General features: G+C 42.7%; 1 protein-coding gene across 5 annotated transcripts in view; it reads left to right on the top strand.

Moving 5' to 3' along the window:
* LOC115646078 (probable palmitoyltransferase ZDHHC11) overlaps positions 1 to 19,086 on the top strand; it is a 99,741-nt gene extending 80,655 nt beyond the window's left edge. For all 5 annotated transcript variants that reach the window (XM_030551552.1, XM_030551551.1, XM_030551554.1 and 2 more), the window contains 2 exons: positions 11,126 to 11,213; positions 17,523 to 19,086. In XM_030551552.1, coding sequence (XP_030407412.1) covers positions 11,126 to 11,213; positions 17,523 to 17,872 — 438 coding nt within the window. In that variant the 3' untranslated portion in view covers positions 17,873 to 19,086. The remainder of the gene's footprint in view (positions 1 to 11,125; positions 11,214 to 17,522) is intronic.
* The last annotated feature ends 220 nt before the right edge of the window (positions 19,087 to 19,306 follow it).

The raw sequence follows: 19,306 nt of genomic DNA, 5'->3' as shown, positions 1-19,306 counted from the left end.
CTTCTAGAGGCTTAAACTGATCTATATTTTCCTGTGGATTATTTAAAGAAGATAAAGACTTATCTGAAGCCCAGGGGGCAGCGCTGTGAGTATTTTAGTTCAGGCATTACGTACAAGAGAGCATACATTACTTGGCTGCTGAATACCTAAGGTGTATGGCAGAGTGTCTCCATCTGCCCAGAAGTGCACCAGAAGAGAAATAATGACCATCCTATGCATCTGTGTTCTAAGGTGTGCCTTAAAGGTGTGCAACAGGCAGGAGCATTATGTATAGTTCATTTTGAAAATACAGATGTGTAAGATGTTGCCTGTGCTCTTTCTATACCATAAATTCTCTCAGTGGCATCTTTTTGGAGCACAGGTGGCTGTCTCTCCATTGGTAGGTAACAAGTAAGTAACCAGAGTGTCATTTCACTTGCTTTTGTCTCTCAGGAAGGAGGACAGGGACCATGATCTGGCAGGGACGTCAGCAGAACCTATACTTCTTCAAAATATTGAGACGTAGAAGAGGCATGAGAAGTAGTGTGAAATCTTATTCTAGATGGGATGAGCTGCAGGAGAGGAGACTCCTGGACCCAGCTATGTGAGGGGACAAAGAGGAGGCAGGTGTTGGATAAGAAAGTGTTTAAAGCAGAAGCAAAGAGAAAGGTTGGCACAAGTCCATGTAGGGTTTTAGTAAACAGGGATGGGTATTTTGAACTGGAGCCTGAAATGAATGAGGAGACAGTGGAACTATTTGAGGAAAGTGAGGAGATAAAGTGGTGCTGCTCTGTACATGAAGAATAGGAAAGCATCAGCCGTCTCTGGACTGGAATCGGGAGAGCTGGGACTTGGGTAGGCCATGGCTAATGGAGTTGCAGTAGTTATGGCGATGACATGGATGAGGGTTTCAGCAGAGGTGGAGTAGAGACAGTAACATCATGGGCATTGTTGTGGAGGTAGTGATTTGTTTCCTGATCAAGATAAGTCAGTCATGCCTTCAAGTAAATGCAGATTACTTCAACTGGAGTAAGAAACAACAGTTGTAACAAAGTGAACTAAGTTAGCACAGCATTAGGGCCCTTATTCTATACTGCAGCAAGTCCACTCCATCCCTGTGTTCATTCTCCAACTCCAACTGCAGATAACAAGACTTTTAAGATCTGGCACAATGTTAAAGGGGTGAGTAACTGGATAGTAAGTCACCACAGTGATAAGGCAGATTTTCAGGAGAAGAAGGGAGTTCGGAGTCTGTGATGATTCCAGAATTATGGACAACAAAGGTACATGGGAGGCATGAGTTGAGCAGGACAGGAAAGGAGATGGAACAGTGGTTGAGGACACCCTTCTTGCCACAGAGAAGAGCTGCTGTCTTTGAGCTGGTTAGCTTATAGAATTAGAGTCTGGACATACTACACGCTGGTTGGTACAGCCTTTAGAAAATTCGGATATAAGGCACACTGCACATAGAGGCTATTCTTCAGGGTTTGCCCTGGACCTCTAATCCTCACCCAACAGAAAACGCTTGACAGCACCAGGAAATGATGAAACATTTAAACTATGGAAAAATTACTGACTGGACACCTTCATTGGGGTACTTGTTGCACAAGAAAAAATTCATGACATAAAAATAACCGTGATCTGATGAGAACACAGAAGTTTCAGTAGCAAACGGCTGTCAGTGTCCTGGCCACAATAAAACACTCCAAGCAGTATCAGAGTGGATAGTAAGGTGGAAAAAACACAGAACTCTCCTCTGCTCTCTTGCCTTGCTTTTCTTTGGTCTTCATTGAATAATGGGGAATTGTACGGCTCCTGCCTACAGAGGGTAAATTTACGAATTTAAGTGCCTGGGACCAGTATTTCCTTGGGGTCTGCAAACTGTCCTTATGTTCAGATTAACATTTGAGAAGATTTGCTGATCTTCACCTAACATTATTTCAGATTATGGTTTGTGTCCAAAGGGTGCCTAGACACTTTCCAGACCCGAGAAGAAGACACAATCGCTCCCCTGAAAAGTTTACAATCTGGTGTGTTAGTTTATACATAGTTCCTAATTTTCATCCTTATCAGATGTTAATATTGTTGAAGAGTAATGGAAAGGGGGGAGGATAAGTAAACAGTCTGTTCATTGTCATAGGAAACTTATTGTAGATAGTCCCTTTCCCAACAGTTAGGCAAACCATAAAGTGTTCCAGACCTTAGCATAAAAGAGCCATTCATTGTTCACTAATTTATTCACAGCTATTTATTTTTGCAGCCACATGTTTTTCTGATGATTGTTGAGATAAGGAAAGGTAGAAGTCTGTAGACAGCTCTTTATTGGAATATGTGAAGACTTTAAAAAAAAAAAAAAAAAAAAGAAAAGCATTACAGTAAAAGTGGTAATCATCCAAGTAATACTATCACTTAATTCTTTGTGTGCCAGATCTGATCTTTCTGAAAACTTCACAAAAATAAATTCCCCATATATTGATAGGGCTTGAAAAATCCACTCATTCCCTTGCCAGGCCTTTCTCCAGAACTTGATTTTCATAACCATAAGGACCTTTTAGAAAATGAAAATAATTTTCCAAATATCATCTGAATACAACAGATGCAATGCTATCCACTAGCAGCCCCAGTGTATCTACTGTATCAGAAGGGTAGCCGTGTTAGTCTGGATCTGTAAAAAGCGACAAAGAGTCCTGTGACACCTTATAGACTAACAGAAGTATTGGAGCATAAGCTTTCATGGGTGATGAAGTGGCTTATGCTTCAATACTTCTGTTAGTCTATAAGGTGCCACAGGACACAGTATATATACTGGCTCTTAGCTCTGTAAGCAGCAGCTGCACAAAGATGAGAAGGCACTGATCAGTTTCACTTCTGCTATTTAGATTCTTTTGGGGAAATTTGTCAGAACTGTCATGAATCACGTTGACTTCCCACTGCTTCTGGGAACAACCCTGATAAGTTGCGATGGCGGACACTGGTGATCATGGGCGGCGAGTATCAAAGACGGGGGAAGGCTAAGCGTACCCAAACTGCCTGCATAGCCCCGCCCACACTCCATTCCCAGACCCCCTCCTGGTTCCCCCCGTGCTCTGCTGTGGCTCTTGCTTCCCATGTGGCTGAGGCCCTGGGCCAGTGGCACTGGAAGCAAGTGGGCGGGGTCAGGGGTTCATAGCCCTCCCACATTTTGAAAGTGGATGGGTCTGGCCTGGCCCGGCCACTTTTCACCTCCCCAAGGCTCCACCCCAGGCTAAGGCAGCTATGGGGAGCCACAGCCAGTGATTTCCCTATGCTCCCCCTGAATTTTCCCAACACCACCCCCCTGAGTTTTGTGAACTAGTTACATGCCAATTTAGTAACTGTTTGGAAATTTGAATTGAGATTGAAACATTAATACATACTTTTAAAGTGTATGATAAAATAAGTATCTGAAAAAGTATAATAGATTTGAAAAGTATGAACATAGACTAGCTTCCTTATTGGTCCTGCTTTGAGCATGGGGTTGGACTAGATGACTTGCTGAGGTCCCTTCCAACCCTGACATTCTATACAGCGGTTGTTTTTTATGACAATGTCAGTGCATTCATTTCAGTGATGTTGGCCAACCTAATAATTTCAAATTATGATTTGTAAGCAAAGTCTAAATGAGCTTTCCCTGACAGCTAGTGATGAGCTGGGGGAAAATGCTTCAGAACCAGATTGTATTTGCATTCACACCTAATCTACCTAGGTGTCCAGCAAACAGAGCTGTGTTGCCCAAGTGATAGATTTTGGCTGGGGTTGGGTTACAAATCACTTGAATGTGGGGGGTCGGGGGGTGGGTAATGAAATGTTGTTGTTCTTATTGTATGGGTAAAGGGCAGTAGAACTGTACTTAGCCTGTGCTGATTGAAGGCGTCAAGAGAGAGGGTGGGGACAGGTGTTTGGCTTGATGGTCTGTCTGAGTCACAAGTACTATTTGACCTGCCCTTCTCCACTGTTTAAAGACAAAGCTGATTAGGCTCCATAGATAGTCTTGTTAAATGACCACTACAGCTGAAATGACTGATAATCAGGTCTAAATGCTTAGACCTGCTGTGGGAGGGTGTTTCTGTGGAAGAGACAGCCCAGAGTGCACTAGCAGTGAAGTTTCCCCTACTGAGAGCTTAGCTGAAATCACTGAGAGCTGGGTGGAACCTCAAGAGACCAACTAGCAGAGGTCACAGTGGTAGGTGGCAGCAGAAGGTGACGGCGCAGGGCCATTGGCAACAAAGCGATGGAGTGAACGGTGGCACAACGAACAACAGTGGCCAGGGCGAACAGTGAGCAGCTGGAGGAAAAAAGCAAGGTGCCTTCTTGTCCCCCACCTGGGAAGTGAACTCACGTGAAAGCACCTCTGAACTCTGAGTCTCCACTAACCAAGGACAGCACTGGTGAGTGGGGTGCGGTGGAGGGGAAAGTGAGGGGCATGTTAAATATCATTTGTTTGTTGGACTATATTTTAGTGACTTTGCTCCAGAATGCTAGATTTGTGACTGGGAATGGAAACTTATATAAATATAAATATGGCCAAGATTTTTAAAATACATTATTTGCCAAGGTTGTTATCTCACATCGTTGCTATCTTGAGAGGTCAATATGTTGGGGACTTTCTGTACTAAGCTTTATTATTATTATAATTAATTTTTACATAAGAATGGCCACACTGGGTCAGACCAATGGTCCATATAGCCCGGTATCCTGTCTTCTGACAGTGGTCAAGGCCAGGTGCTTCAGAGGGAATGAACAGAACAGGTAATCATCAGTGATCCATCCCCTGTTGCCCATTCCCAGCTTCTGGCAAACAGGCTAGGGACACTCGGAGCATGGTGTTGCATCCCTCCCCATCCTGGCTAATAGCCACTGATGGACCTATTCTCCAGGAATTTATCTAGTTCTTTTTTTAATCCTGTTATAGTTTTGGTCTTCACAGCATCCCCTGGCAAAGAGTTCACGGGTTGAGTTTATGTTGTGTGAAGAAGTACTTTCTTTTGGTTGTTTTAAAACCTGCTGCCTATTAATTTCATTGGGTGACTGCTAGTTCTTGTGTTCTGTGAAGGATTAAATAACATTTCCTTATTCATTTTTTTTCACACCAGTCAAGAGTTGATAGACCTCTATCATATCCCCCCTTAGTCATCGTCGCTTTTCTAAGCTGAAAATTCCAAGTCATTTTAATCTTTCCTCCTGTTTCATACCCCTAATCATTTTAGTTGCACATCTCTGTACCTTTTCCAATTCCAATATATCTTTTTTGGGGATGGGGTGACCAGATCTGTACACAGTATTCAAGGTGTGCACATACCATGGATTTATATAGAGCAGGAGTAGGCAATCTATGGCACACGTGCTACTGGCCCGGGGCGCTGTGTATTTTAATTTAATTTTAAAGGAAGCTGCTTAAATGTTTTAAAAGCCTTATTTACTTTACATACAACAATAGTTTAGTTATATATTATAGACTTATGAAAAGAGATCTTCTAAAAACGTTAAAATGTATGACTGGTACACAAAACCTTAAATCAGATTGACTAAATGAAGACTTGGCACACCACTTCTGAAAGGTTGCTGATCCCTAATAGAGGCAATATGATATTTCCTGTCTTATTATCTGTCCCTTTCTTAATGACTCCCAACATTCTGTTTGCTTTGCTGACTGCTGCAGCACATTGAGTGGATATTTTCAGAGAACGATCCACAATGACTCCAAGATCTTTCTTGAGTGTTAACAGCTAATTTAGATCCCATCATTTTGTATGTATAGTTGAGATTGTTTTCCAATGTGAATTACTTTTCATTTATCAACATTGAATGTCATCTGCCATTTTGTTGCCCAGTCACCCAGTTTTGTGAGATCCCTTTGTAACTCTTCGCAGTCTGCTTTGGACTTAACTATCTTGAATAGTTTTGTATCATCTGCAAATTTTGCCACCTCACTGTTTACCCATTTTTCCAGGTCATTTATGAATATGTTGAACAGTAATGGTCCCAGTACTGACCCCTCAGGGATACCACTAGTTATCTCTCTCCATTCTGAAAATTGATAATTTATTCCTACCCTTTGTTACCCATCTTTTAACCAGTTACTGATCCATGAGAGGACTTCCCTCTTATCCCATGATGGCTTACTTTTCAAAAGCCAATTTAAATTAAATACATTTCTTTTTTAAAAAATGACGTTTTTTTTAGAAATCTAGACCTGTTATGTGTTTTGGTGGATTTTGCATTATCCTTATGTTAAATTTGCATTATCCTAACAAAACATTTACTTTATTCATATCTCTTTTATATGTTGCAGGTCAAAGTGAAAATGAAAAGACAAAAAACAATACAATAATTTTGCCACTCAAAGGCCTCAAAAACTAACCAAGGTGAAGAACACATCAGGAACCAAGAATATATCAACATGTCATCTGATGGTTCAAGTGGTGTATCTACATCCAACAGCCCGAAGCACAAATACAGCTACCTACTGAAGAAACAGTGTCTCCAAAACCTAAAGGCAGTTCCCAATGTTTGTCGGTCAAAGTGTTCCTGTAGGCTGGCGGACTCACCCCAGCGGCGCCTCCTGCTGGTGACTCTTGAGAATTAGCTCATTGCAGCTCCAGAGCGCCCTCTGCAGGCCGGTGATCTGCCTGTCCTCTGGCCCCCGTGTCCCTCCCTGGACCCTGTGCCCTTTTACATGGGGTGCTGCCCCCTGGCAGTAACCCCTTTCTCTCAGGGTCCCCCATCCCCGGGGAACCTCCACCTCGCCTTAATATATGGCTACTGCCAGTCATTGTCTAGTCCCTGCGCCCTGGGATAGACTGCAGTATCAGCCTGCTCATCACTGGCAAGGTTGGGTTTGGACCTGCTGCCTTGGCCTACCCCTGGGCTGCCCTTTGCAACCCCCAATACCCCTTGGCCTTCTGCTAGACCGCAGCCTGGGGCTTTCCAGTCTGGAGCTCCACAGCTCCTCTGCCTTTCCCCAGCCCTGCTTCACTCAGGTACCCTGTCTCTAGCCCCCTGCAGCCAGGTCCATCTCCCTCTACAAACAGAGAGAGACTCCTGTCTGCCCTTGGCTTCTCTGCCTTTTTAGGGCCAGCTGAGTCTGTTTGGGGCATGGCCCCCGCTGTAGCCACTTCTCCCAATCAGCCCAGCCTAAAAGCTGCTTTCTCCAGCCACAGCCCCCTCCCAGGGCTGTTTTTACCCCTTCAGGGCAGGAGCGGGGGTCCACCCCGCTACAGTTCCCATTTACTGAAGTTACAAAAGATGGCTACTGGTGCACCTCTTGCGAAGAAAGAAAGCTTTCCAATGCTATGATTGGTAAAAGTGGAGGAGCTTGGTTTGTCAGACCAATCAGCAAAGCCAATGCTGACAAACTATGTGAAAAGGCAGCAGAACACCCAGCCTCTGTAGTGCATCAACATGCAGAAAGCCTTATAAGCCCACTTTCAAAGCCAATTTTAGAAGTACTTAATGAGGCTATTAAGAATGCTGGAGACACAACACAGTTCATGCAAACAAACATGGCTGTGGCATCATACTTTCTATTTAAGCAAGAGATACCACACACTACAAATTGGAAGTCAGTGTTAAGTGCTTTGTCACTTGTTCATCCTGAAGTTGAACACTGGTTCTGAACAAGACCAGCAAATGCTCGCTATCTTTCTGCAAGAAACTCAACTGACTGGCTAGGAGCATGTGGTGCAACAGTGAAAGACTCAGCTGTTTGAAAAAGTGATGAACTCTTTCACCACATTCAAAAAATTTGCATACATGGCTGATGAATGCACCAATGCAAATGGGCATCAAGTATTAAGTCATTGTGTACGTTATCTTGATGTCAGGGGTAGGCCAGTAGATGCATTTCTAGATGTTCAAGTTATAGAAGACACATTGGCTGCATCTGTGACAACCCACATCTTAGAGAAGAGTTAAATGCTTGTCAGTTGGACCCCAAACAGATGGCTGCGTGTGCATTTGATGGAGCTGCAAACTTCTCTGGAAGACCTGGTAGAGTACAAGCTTTGCTCAGAGAAAAGTGTAACCCTAATCTCTCCTATACACACTGCAGAGGCCATCTACTCCAACTAGCACTAGTACAAGCTGCAGAATCTTCAAAAGACATTTAAAAAGCTATAAATGTAATGTCTTCGTTATATTCTTTTGTCAGCAAGAGTCCAAAAAGACTGAATATCTTGGAAAAGCTAGAAAATATACTGAGACTGAAATTCAAATTAGTCCAACCTGGGAAAACCTACTGGCTTTCTCATGAGCGATCCTTGGCTGTTGTCTTAAAATTACTCCAGCCATTGTTATTGGCTTTGGAAAGTATCTACCAAGATGGGATGGATCTAAGTAGTGAGGCTGGTGGATTACTTTTGCTACTACGTTCAGAGATGACTATTGCTGTTCTCTCTCTCTCTCTCATAAGTGTACTGTTGAAACCACTTGAGTCATTAAACAATGCCATCCAGGCATCTGCTACAACAGTAGTAGATCTTTGTCCAGAATAGAAGCTACATTTGGATCAATCAGAGAGCCATTCATTGAAAAAGTACTGGAAGAAGCAAAGACTTCAGTCCAGAAGTTGACTAATGAAGGCATTTATATTGAATCCTTAAGTGAAGACAAGAAGTGTTTGTTAAGACAACTGAAAAAGTACACAGACTTGATTCTTAAAAATCTACAACAGTGACTTTTAGATTCTACTCAGCCTCTACTTAGCTTTTACAGATGCCTGTCCTATAAAATACCGACCGTTGAGTGGAGTGAGGCATTACCAGCAATGGGGCTGCCATGTGATCAGGACAGAATAGAGAATTTGAACATGGAGTGGAATATCATATGACGAATGAATGAAGATTTGACTTCAACTTCTCTTTTTATCATCACTAGTGCCTCAACCTGATCTTTGTGGTATGTTTCCTGGGATGAAAGAAGTAAGAATTCATCTCTTGTTACTCCCAGTCACAACAGCTACAGTTGAGCGTTCTTTTTCATCATTGAATGGAATTGAATAGAAGCTACCAAAGATGAACATATTGCATTCAAGAAGTTCATTAACAGACTTGTGCAAAATTGTAACAAGAAACCAAGAAGGACGTAGATGTCATGCTTCATAGAAGGCTTGAGTAGCCAACTTTAATTTGTGTGATGATTTTAAAACATGAGTTAAAATCTAATAAAATGGTCATGAAACATTTTTCAGTTTTTACTATGGTGCCATACATCCCACCTTCACCCTCACAGTCTCACCCCTCATCGGCCCTGACACACACACCCTGCAAATTCAAACACCCCCCCTAATTTCAGTTCCTGGGGAAACCACTGGCTGCAGCAGACCCTCCACCTTCTTGAGGTGAGGGGGAGCTGAGAGCAGCCCTTGGCCTGTGTCCCCATCTCCCAGGCTCCACAGCTAGTCGGGGCAGGAGGAGGGTCCGCGACTTCACACAAACTGCCCGTGCGGCTCTCCCTGACCCATCTCGGGCCGGGGGGCCTCAGAGCCGCAGCCCGGCATGGGGAGAGCCTTGTGGGGAGCTGGGGTTCCTCCACCTGCCCTGGGCGGGGGCCTGGGACATAAGCAGGGAGCTGTTTTTACCTCCACCTTGGGTGGGGGCCCCTGGCCCCTCCACTTTTGGGAGGCCTCCAGTGCCCTTGCCCCGGGCTGGGGCTACTGGGAGCCAATCTGTAGCCAGGAACTCTGAGCAGCGGGAGCTGGTCCTTGTGCCGCCTGCCCACCCGGCATTCCAGGGCTGGGGGCTGCGCTGCCTGTCCACCTGCTGAGTGCTCCGGGGCTGGTGGGGTTGCTTGGGCAGCCTGGGGCTGTCAGGGAAGGGGGGCTCTGGGCTCTGGCAGGGGAAGGGGAATGGGCAGGCTGACCCGGAGCTAGCCTCCCCAAGCCTGCGATTCACCCACTGCCCATGCTGGTGATATTCTTGGGAGGTGAAAGCAGCAGAGTCCTGTGGCACCTTATAGACTAACAGATGTTTTGGAGCATGAGCTTTCGTGGGTGAATACCCACTTCCTCAGATGCATGTAGTGGAAATTTCCAGGGGCGGGTATATATATGCAGGCAAGCTAGAGATAATGAGGTAGTTCAGTCAGGGAGGATGAGGCCCTGTTCTAGCAGTTGAGGTGTGAAAACCAAGGGAGGAGAAACTGGTTCTGTAATTGGCAAGCCATTCTTATAAGGCTTATTCACAGTCTTTGTTTAATCCTGAGCTGATGGTGTCAAATTTGCAGATGAACTGAAGCTCAGCAGTTTCTCTTTGAAGTCTGGTCCTGAAGTTTTTTTGCTGCAGGATGGCCACCTTAAGGTCTGCTATAGTGTGGCCAGGGAGGCTGAAGTGTTTATAATTCTGAATAGATAAGGGACTGTAGCAGGGAGATTGGCAGAAACCTGGTTGCACCCAACCAGTGGTCCTGTGCTCCTATTTACCTACTGTGCTCTAATTTACGGAGATCACCACCATCATGCTAAAAAGTAGTGATAGTGGGCATACTGGGTAAAAGCTCAATGTACAATTTAAGTCAAGGTGACTTTTGGTTTTGCATACTCAGAGAGTATCTTGGAAAAACTTCTGAGAGGCTGTTAGAGGAGAGGCCTTCATCATTCTGAAAAGCCGCAGTGGCATGCTATATCAGCATTAGACTCTGCCCAAGTGCATAGGCACCGAATCCATAGGTAATCTGGGGCTGGAGCACCCATGGTGAAAAATTGATGGGTGCTCAGCACCCACCGGCAGCTCCCCGTGGCCCCGCTCCACCCCCCTGCTCCAGCGCACTGCTGTGTCCTGCTTCTCCCCCCTCCCTCCCAGCACTTGCGTCACAAAACAGCTGATTTGTGGGGCAGGGAGGGAGGGGGAAGGAGGAGGAACTTGGCATGCTGGGGAAAGAGGTGAGGCCGGGCCGGGGATTTGGGGAAGGGATACAATAGGGGCAGGGAAGGGGTGGAATTAGGGCGGGGACCTTGGGGATGAGGTTGGAATAGGAGCAGGGCCAGGGGTGGGGATGGGGTAGAATGGGGATAGGGAAAAGGGTGGAGGGGTGCGGGCACCCACCGGTGCTGGAAAAAGTTGGTGCCTATGCCCAACTGACCTGGCAATCTATAGCTGGAATTTAATTTACAGATCTGATTTGGTTTTTGTAGACTGTGCCAAAACGTACAAAAGAAACTCTGTGTGAGAATATTCAGCAGAACGAGGACATAAGGGATACTAAAATGGCAGACTTTGGAGGTAAGACCTTTTTATAACACTTGATTTTAATTACAGAAGAATTACTGTGCAGTTCCACCCTCCCACCCCAACCTCCCCCCAGGTCTAAATATTCATTTAGCCCAATCTTAACCGGGACATATGCTGACAACATAACTGATGTATGTATATACATACTGTATCCTTATACTGTATCCTGATCACCACAGTGAATACTGTACTGTAACTGCCATGATATTTGCTATGGGATACCACCTTTCTTATAAGGCTTAGCCAAGAAGTATTTTTTCTTTATAGAAAATCCATTATTGTAAGAATCTCAAAGTAAAGTGGATAGTTTTTAATGCATTTTTCATTCTTCTAACTTTAAATGGGCTTAGCTAATGTGGAGTAATCACTTTGGGTATTTTCAGGAGAAATTTGGAGGCCCATATTCAACCATATTGTCACTGGGTACAACTCTGTTGACTTCAGTGGAGTGGCATAAATTTCACCAGGGCTGAACTTATCATAAACATGCATACTAAGATAACTTTTTAAAAAGTAATTCCTATGCATGCATGATTAGTTCATTTTTTTTCTTAAATCAATTTTTAGTGCAAACTTGATATTGTTGACTAAAGTCAGTGTTTTCCAACAGATAAGTTACTGAAGCTATTTCCTATTTTAAATATAAGAAATATTTTTAGGTTTATCACATAACACAGAGAGGTTAGAGTTGGTAAATAGATTTTCAGTGACAATCACTGTATAATGCATTCATTTCTAATACCTATTTATTGAAACTTTCTCTGTTGCAACTGTAACAGTGAGATTTATGAGTGTGTAAAAAAACTAATCCAAAAATTTGCGTTTTAACATTCTTTATAAAAATAATTCCACAGTGGTGTACTTTGTCACAAATAATTTTTTTGGGTTCTGAACATTAAAACTTTGTTTTACCATAAATCTTGAAAATCTATAAACTATCACAACTTAGTTTCACCATTATTGCATTACTCTGATGTATTGTATGTACATAAACATTACATTAGAGACACAGACTTTAAGGCCAGAAGAGAACATCATGATCATCTAGTCTGACTTCTTTCACATTGCAGGCCACAGAACCCCACCCACCCGCTCCTGTAATAGACCTATAACCTCTGGCTGAGTTACTGAAGTCTTCAAATCATGATTTAATGGCTTCAAGTTTCAGAGGATCCACCATTTACTCTAGTTCAAACCTGCAAGTGACCCATGCACCATTCTGTAGAGAAAGGTGAAAACCCCCCAGAGTCTCTGCCAATCTGACTTGAGGGAAAATTGCTTCTCGACCCCAAATATGGCAATCAGTTAGACCCTGAGCTTGTCATCACCAGCCAGACACTTGGGAAAGAATTCACTGTATAGTATTAACTCCGAGCTCTCTCCATCGAAGGCCGCATCTCCAACCAATGGAGATATTTGCTGCTAGCAGTTGCAGATGGGCCACATACCATTGTCTGCAACCTCCTCATACCATCCCCTCTATAAACTTTTTAAGCTCAGTATTGAAACCTATTAGAGTTTGTTTTGCCCCCACTTCTCTCCTTGGAAGGCTGTTCCTGAACTTCACTCCTTTTGATGGTTGGAAACCTTCATCTAATTTCAAGTCTAAACTTGTTGATGGCCAGTTTATTTGCATTTTCTCTTGTGCCAAAATGGACCCTTAACTTAAAAAACTCCCTGCTATTGATCCCTCTGATGTATTTATAGAGAGCAATCATCTCTCCTCTCATCCTTCATTTGGGTAAGGTAAACAAGACAAGCTCCTTGAGTCTTCTCTTGTAAGATAGGTTTTCCATTCCTCTGCTGTCCTTGTAACCCTTCTCTGCACCTGTTTGTTTGAATTCATCTTTCTTAAACATGGGAGACCAGAACTGCACACAGTATTCCAGATGAGATATCACCAGTTCCTCAAATCTTATCAAAATAATGGTACTAACACTTCTCTGTCTCTACTGGAAATACTTCATCTGATGCATCCTACAATTGCATTAGCCTTTTTCATGGCTGCATCACACTGGTGGCACATCGTCATCCTGTGATTGCCCAATACACCCAGGTCTTTCCCGTCTTCTGTCACTTCCAACTGATAAATCTCCAACTTAAAATTCTTGTTGTTAGTCCCTAAATGCATGACCTTGCACTTTGAACTATTTAATTTCATCCCATTTCTATTACTCCAGTTTTCAAGGTTGTCCAGGTCTTTTTTACATACTCCAGTCCTCCTCCTTGTTGGCATTACCTCCCAACTTTGTTATCTGCAGATTTTATTAGCACTCTCTCACTTTTTGTGCCAAGGTCAGTAATAAAACTGTTAAATAAGATTGGTCCCAAAACCGATCCCTAAGGGACTCCAACAGTAACCTCCCTCCAGCCTGACACTTCACCTTTCAGTCTGACCTGTTGTTGTGTTCCCTTTAACCAGTTGCTTATCCACCTTTCAATTCTCATATTCATCCCCATCTTCTCCAATTTAAATAACAATTTCCCATGTGGAACTGTATCAAATGCTTTCCTGAAATCCAGGTAGATTAGATCTACTGCGTTTCCTTTGTCTAAAAAATTAGTTATCTTTTCAAAGAAAGAGATCAGGTTGATCTGATACAATCCACCTTTTGTAAAACCTTTTTGTATTTTATCCCAATTACCATTTACCTCTATGTTCTTAACTACTTTCTCTTTCAAAATTTGTTCTAAGACCTTGCATACAATTGAGGTTAAACTAACAGGCTTGTAGTTTCCTGGATCACTTCCCCCTCCCTCCCTTCTTAAAAATAGGTACTATATTAGCAATTCTCCAGCCATTGGGTACAACCCCTGAGTTTACAAATTCATTAAAAATCCTTGCTATTGAGCTTGCAACTTCATGAGCCAGTTCCTTTAGTATTCTTGGATGGAGATAATCTGCCTTTTTACTTCTCCCCCATCCCTGATTGCTCCCATTAAGCTGTTTGAGAATGACTTCAACTTTAGATGTGATAGTAATTTCTACTTCCACATCCTCATTTCCATTAGCCACTACCCCATAGCGCTTCATTACCCTTATTAAAAACTGAGGCAAAGTATTCATTTAGGTGTAGGGTCATGCCTAGATAATCTTTAATCTCCATCCGGTCCTCAGCGCTTAGTGGTCCCACTTCTTTCCCTATTTTCTTTTTATTTATATGGCTAAAGAACCTTTTACTATTGGTTTTAATTTCAGTTGCAAGATCCAACTCTGCTTGGCTTTTGGCAGTTCTCACTTTAACCCTACACTTTATGACCTTCGAGAGAGAGCTTTCCTTACTGATCCATCCCATCTTCCATTCCTTGCAGGCTTTCTGATTCCTCTTAATCACCTGTTTGAGATGCTTGTTCATCCTGTTTGGTCTGCAACCTTTCCTGTGAATGTTTTTCCCTTTGCTTGGGATGCAGACTTCAAATAACTTCTGCAACTTTGACTTAAAGTAATTCCAAGCCTCCTCCACATTCAGATCCTGTCCATTTCCCTTATTACTTTGCTTATTTTTTTGAAGTTTGACCTTTTGAAATCAAGGACCCTACTTGCTGACCAATTTTTGTTTCTTTTCATTTAGTTTAAACCTAATGACTCATGATCACTTGAACCAGGATTGTCCTGTACAACCAGTTCTTCTATGAGGACCTTGCAATTTACTTATATTAAATCTAAAATGTTGATTTGGTGAAGAAATCTGTAAGCTATCAAATCCAGGAATATCCGGGCCCTACCATTATTAGTAGTACTCATTCTTCAGTCTATATCTGGGAAGTTAAAGTCATCCATAATCACACAATTCCCTGTAATATTTATTTCATTAAAGATATCAAAGGTCACTATTCATATCCCAGATTGGATCCTGGGGATCTGTAGCATACTCCAAACACTGTCACAGTGAAGCCTGTGTTAGCTTTCTTTCCCAAAGTGATTTTGACCCAAACAGATACCACTTGATCCATTCCATCACTTTTAATTTCTTTACAGTCTATCTTGTCATTAATGTACAATGCTGCTGCTCCACCATTACTTTTATTTCTGCCTTTTCTGAACAGCACCTTCCCATCCATGACTGTACTCCAGTCATGACTACAATTCCACCGTGTTTCTGTTATTCCTATAATATCTGGTTTTACTGCACTAGAAGTTCTAGTTCCTCCATTTTGTTACCCAGGATCCTTGTATTGGTGTACTGATATCGTCATTGTTTGTACTTGGCTTCACCCAAATTCCTCACCCAGTTAGATACAGTCATTCTACTGCCAGTATTGCATGCCTGACAGTGCCAATACCACTGACAGTAACAATCTTTTCCTCTTGATGTCCATTTTCTGACCCTCTGTAGTTCCTTTCTACATTGCTGGGCCTTTTCTATAATTTTCCTCCCACTCAATGTTAGAATCAGGCATGGAGATAACATGAGCATCTCCTACCAGTCTCCCAATTTAAAGCTCTTTTAATCAGTTGTGCAAACCTCCATCACATCAGTCTATATCCCTGCCTACTTAGGTGGAGTCCATCCCATGAAAACTGTCCTCTGTCCAGGAATGCCTCCCAGTGGTTGAACATCCCAAAGCTCTTCTTATAGCCCCACTTCCTTGAGCCATCTGTTAATCATCATAATCGTGTCTTTCCTTGATTCTCCTCCTCTACGGTCAGGTAGAATCCCACTGAAGATCACCTGAGCCTCCATTTTTTTAAGTGTCTTCCCCAGCTTGGCATAGTCTCTACTGATGCATTCCAGTGAGAATCTGGCTGTGTCATTTGTCCCCTTGTAAAGATAATCAGTGGATTCTTTCCTGCTCCAATTCGGAGCCTTTTCAGCCTCATGTCCACATCCCATATATTAACTCCCAGTAGCCAGCACACCCTTCTGTTCTTCAGATCAGCTCTGGTGATAGGCCTGTCTTTTCTTCTTGGTAGGGAGTCCCCAGTCATGTAGACCTGCCTCTTCCTAGTGCAGCGCTCTGGCCTTCCTCTTTCTGTTCTTTCTGGCTGCAAGCCCTCTTTTCTTTTGTTCTCACATACAATCTTCTGCAACTCATCGTCTGTCCTTCTGGGGCTCTGAACTCTGGCTGTCTCCATTGACTCTTCCTCTCTTCTTTTAGGACTAGCTGCTTTTTTCTTCTTCCTTGCCCTCCCACCTTCTGTTACTGCCTGCTACACCCCTTCTTAATTTTCCAACTCAGTAAACCTATCCCTGAGCTCTGTTTCTCCTTCACTATCCTGTCTTTTTTCCTCTGCCTGATACTTTTATCACATGCTTCTACTGCCCACTTCCCTCATCCTGCAATCCACCCTCAAAGTTCCCCCGTCCAGGTTGTATCTGCAAGCTTTGAGGTTTCCTGTTCAACCTCCACTTGCCTCCCCTCCATCATCTGCTCAAGTTCCCTTCAAAACTCAACCATAGTTTCTGCCTGGATCTCCAACCCTCCAGTCTTCTCTTCCATCTGATCAGGCAGCATTTTACACCAAACAAAGCACCTTTCAGGTACCCGCTCCAGAATAATGTACATCCCACAGCTTCCACATCTAGTCATCCACATTGCCTCTTCCATTCTTTGGCTCACTACCCCTCCTGCTTCTGTAGCCTGTCATAACCTTCCCACCTAAGCTCAGCGACAGAGAGAGAAACACACACACATTCCCCTGACCCCCAACTCCTCCTACAAATTCCCACTCAAACTCCCCTGTTTCCAGCTCTGTTTCCTGGCTCGTTGCATATGATTAGACCAGTGATACTCAGACCAAAGTGGTTCAGAAGCCAAATTAGCAATCAGCTTTACCCAAAAGAGCCACAGTAGCATGAATTCATTGTTTCATATACTAGAGTACTATTCATATTTAAACAGTATGACAGGGGAAATACTTAGAGTGTGTGTGTGTGTGTGTGTATAATATTCTTACAGCAAATATGATGTTAACTTACTGCAAATTGATAATTTAATTGATTAATAACATAGTAAAAGCATCCTGATTGGTTAATAACTTTGGTTAATAACTAAGTCACACAGTGTTTTAATGTCATGTGTTGCAACGAGCTGCATTATAGAGCCAGTTGCAGCTCATGAACTGCAGTCGGAGTATCACTGGATTGAACTACATTGAAATGCTGTTACATTTTTCTTTGAACACTTCAACTAAAACAAAACGAAAATATTCACCTGTGACTGTCTATTTTCTTCTGCTTTTAAAGTAAAACGTAAAAAGTAAATCACTGCGATCTCATGTTCAGGGACTGAATCTCACTTTTGAAAGCTAGCCTGCAAAGCATTTTCAAGATTCATTTTCACTTTGCTTCCGAGCAGGCTTACAGTCTAATTGCAACCAGTCATTAGAGGAATCTCACTGGGGAAGTCTTGGCTCCATGAATCAGATCCCATCTTTGCAAAATCTCCATGAGGGGTCCACAAGCAACAGCACTTTTCTGGTGTGTTCTATGAATGCAAACAGTTTGGCCATCTCTGATCAGGTACTGAGTCCCCCTGAAAATGGAAGACCAGATGCTTCTATAGCAGAATCTGCCAATCATTTCAAAAGGACAGCACTGGCAAAAGAAGGCATTGAAATGGCACAAAGTGGAACTGCCACTTTTTCTTCACCAAAACAAAATGACTCCTCAGAGCCAGTTTCAACACAAAGTTCCCTTGCAGTTTGATGCATCACATCTTCCGCTCTGAAAAACAGCAGTGCTATGATATACTGAAGGCAGACTGCTCAAAGAACAATTCAAAATACTAATATAAAGACTTGAGCAACTGGAACCTTTTTCATACTGGGAAGTAGCCAGAAGTACAGATCTAGAAAGGCAGATGAGATGGCCTTTAGGAAAGCAGATATCCTAGTTACAATTGGCTTGAGATGAACAATTTTGATACACAATGTCTTCTGGGGAATGGCTGAATTCCTGATTTTATGCGAGCCGTTTAAGGGGTATTATAAGAGGCAGAAGGGGGTGTAGCCACTTTGAGGGCCAAGGTGGAATAACTATGATAACTTTTATCCAGACCTGCCTCCCCCTGTTCAGAGTCACCCTGTCTTCCTGCCTGCACTCTTCACGTGAGTAGTCATCACCTACTGCCTGGCCCTACCCCGTCGTCCACCCCGTCATGACAGCAGATGGGTGGCCATAGAGACTTAGGGAGGACTTCTGGCATGGAGATCATAGCAGCTCTTGCTGAAGAGGTAGCCAATGGGCAATAGCAGCTGGGCAGTGAGAATGAGGCTGTTCACCTGCTGAGGAGAGGCTTGTTGAAGGGGCAAGAACCATTTTGAAGAAGATGTGAGAGAGGGCACTAGACCAAAGAGGGGGATGGGTTTGGGGGGATCAGATGGTCAAGGCAGCCAGGATGAATAATCCATCCTTTGGGTAACGTGACAGGTCTCCGAGATATCACAAGTCTGTTTTCCATATGCACATTTCAAACTGCTTTAAAGAAAATAACTTGTTTCTCAAAATTACTGCTACAAATTGTCAAAATTCCAGTTAGAGACGTTTGCCTTAGGGTAGCCTCTTTTCCCAAATCCACTTTTTGGAAGAAAATGAGTGAAGTTCTCTGTATTTATATTTTGAACTATTTCTCATTTTCTCAAATGGCTTGTTTTATTTATACAAAAAGTGATTTTTTTCTAATTTGTTTTTGATATTGAAACATTTTAATGAACTCTCAATTAGTGTGGTGGTCTCTAAATTACAGTTTTCCTTTTTAAGATCAATCTTCATTTTGAAAATGTACATCTACCTATAGTTTTCACAGGGAAAGGGGCGTATTTGAAATTCACTATATATGGACAAAATATATTTTATTTATACAGAGGAGTTTTGCTGATTTATTTAATTTTTATTTTTTGTATGAGTTGAAGTGAATTCTTCTAAAGGAATATGGTCATCTAATAAATTAAGGTTTTTTTATATGAATTGTAAAAATGTTCTAAAAGTTCAAACTTTATTTTATTAAACAATGTTCTTGTTGCACACATGGGGGCAATAACATCTTTAAATGTTGGTAATATCTAAAATACTAGATAAATCTGCCACAAGCACACTGGTTGCAATCCAGCTGTAAGCAAACTGTTCCCTGACTGTTCTACA

Source organism: Gopherus evgoodei, chromosome 2, assembly GCF_007399415.2.
Source record: "Gopherus evgoodei ecotype Sinaloan lineage chromosome 2, rGopEvg1_v1.p, whole genome shotgun sequence".
Classification (NCBI taxonomy): Eukaryota; Metazoa; Chordata; order Testudines; family Testudinidae; genus Gopherus; species Gopherus evgoodei.
The sequence above is the reverse complement of the archived record's forward strand: the minus strand, read 5'-3'. Positions and strand labels throughout refer to the sequence as shown.